The 2,228-nt window shown below is 43.9% G+C and overlaps 1 protein-coding gene across 1 annotated transcript; it reads right to left on the bottom strand.

Moving 5' to 3' along the window:
* Positions 1–251: 251 nt before the first annotated feature.
* On the bottom strand, positions 252–1,996 carry LOC135563089 (histidine-rich glycoprotein-like). The gene is made up of 3 exons (XM_065006039.1): positions 1,982–1,996; positions 1,300–1,524; positions 252–1,145 (listed from the first exon to the last, which is right to left on the bottom strand). Exons 1-3 carry the CDS (start codon positions 1,994–1,996, stop codon positions 252–254), a joined length of 1,134 nt encoding a protein of 377 aa, XP_064862111.1.
* Positions 1,997–2,228: the final 232 nt, after the last annotated feature.

Here is a 2,228-nt window from a genome sequence, read left to right as displayed (position 1 = left end):
ATGAAATAAAACACCTCCCTCTTTCCCCATCTTCAGTTTTGTTATGATAACACAATGAAATAAAACACCTCCCTCTTTCCCCATCTTCAGTTTTGTTATGATAACACAATGAAATAAAACACCTCCCTCTTTCCCCATCTTCAGTTTTGTTATGTTACCTTGGCCTTTATTTTCACTCCCTTCTTTCCAGAAGAGTTTTGGCACATTCCTTCCAGCAGCTTACCACCCTGCATCCCACTGCTGGTTTGAAGCTAATCAGAGTCGGTCCCTGGATGGGAGACCACAAGTGGTAGAAAATAATCAGGGTTGGTCTCTGGATGGGAGACCACATGTAGCTGGAAGTGGTGAAAATAATCAGGGTCGGTCTCTGGATGGGAGACCACATGTAGCTGGAAGTGGTGAAAATAATCAGGGTCTATCTCTGGATGGGAGACCACATGTAGCAGGAAGTGGTGAAAATAATCAGGGTCGGTCTCTGGATGGGAGACCACATGTAGCTGGAAGTGGTGAAAATAATCAGGGTCGGTCTCTGGATGGGAGACCACATGTAGCTGGAAGTGGTGAAAATAATCCGGGTCTATCTCTGGATGGGAGACCACATGTAGCTGGAAGTGGTGAAAATAATCAGGGTCGGTCCCTCGATGGGAGACCACATGCAGCTGGAAGTGGTGAAAATAATCAGGGTCTATCTCTGGATGGGAGACCACATGTAGCTGGAAGTGGTGAAAATAATCAGGGTCGGTCTCTGGATGGGAGACCACATGTAGCAGGAAGTGGTGAAAATAATCAGGGTCGGTCCCTGGATGGGAGACCACATGTAGCTGGAAGTGGTGAAAATAATCAGGGTCGGTCTCTGGATGGGAGACCACATGTAGCAGGAAGTGGTGAAAATAATCAGGGTCGGTCTCTGGATGGGAGACCACATGTAGCTGGAAGTGGTGAAAATAATCAGGGTCTATCTCTGGATGGGAGACCACATGTAGCTGGAAGTGGTGAAAATAATCAGGGTCGGTCCCTCGATGGGAGACCACATGCAGCTGGAAGTGGTGAAAATAATCAGGGTCTATCTCTGGATGGGAGACCACATGTAGCTGGAAGTGGTGAAAATAATCAGGGTCGGTCTCTGGATGGGAGACCACATGTAGCTGGAAGTGGTAGAAAATAATCAGGGTCTATCTCTGGATGGGAGACCACATGTAGCTGGAAGTGGTGAAAATAATCAGGGTCTATCTCTGGATGGGAGACCACATGTAGCTGGAAGTGGTGAAAATAATCAGGGTCTATCTCTGGATGGGAAACCACATGTAGCTGGAAGTGGTGAAAATAATCAGGGTCGGTCTCTGGATGGGAGACCACATGTAGCAGGAAGTGGTGAAAATAATCAGGGTCGGTCTCTGGATGGGAGACCACATGTAGCTGGAAGTGGTGAAAATAATCAGGGTCTATCTCTGGATGGGAGAGCACATGTAGCTGGAAGTGGTGAAAATAATCAGGGTCGGTCTCTGGATGGGAGACCACATGTAGCTGGAAGTGGTGAAAATATACATGTAAGAAAGGGGAAAAAGGAGAGAAAAATGTACATGTGAAGCTTCACGTGTACAAAAACCACGTGTCTGACTTGTGAAAATGTCACGATTTGTTCATGTTTTTTTTTGTGTGGGTGGGTGTGTGCCCTTACAAATAAACACATGTGAAATCGTATTTTTACGAGGCGGCAGGGTTGCCTAGTGGTTAGAGCGTTGGACTAGTAACCGAAAGGTTGCAAGTTCAAATCCCCGAGCTGACAAGGTACAAATCTGTCGTTCTGCCCCTGAACAGGCAGTTAACCCACTGTTCCTAGGCCGTCATTGAAAATAAGAATTTGTTCTTAACTGACTTGCCTAGTAAAATAAAGGTAAAATAAAATAAAAAAAATGTGAAATAGCTGTTTTTAAATGTTGAGCAAACATTTCCTGTAAAATAATATTTTCACATGTATTACATTCAGAGTTCCCATGTAAACACCTTCTTTGCATGTCTTTACATGTTTATGCAGTTTCACACATCAAAAAATGGATTATGTAGTGTCTCATGTGAAAAAAACTTTCACATGTGAAAAGATCTCATTTTTAGGTTCACATGTTGTGAAAAACAATCACATGTGAAAAGATCTCATTTTTAGGTTCACAATCACATGTGAATGTTTTTCACATATGAACTTCCAATTCCACATGTGAAATGTCGCAGGT

This window comes from Oncorhynchus nerka, linkage group LG20 (assembly GCF_034236695.1).
Source record: "Oncorhynchus nerka isolate Pitt River linkage group LG20, Oner_Uvic_2.0, whole genome shotgun sequence".
NCBI classification, from domain to species: Eukaryota; Metazoa; Chordata; class Actinopteri; order Salmoniformes; family Salmonidae; genus Oncorhynchus; species Oncorhynchus nerka.
The sequence above is the reverse complement of the archived record's forward strand: the minus strand, read 5'-3'. Positions and strand labels throughout refer to the sequence as shown.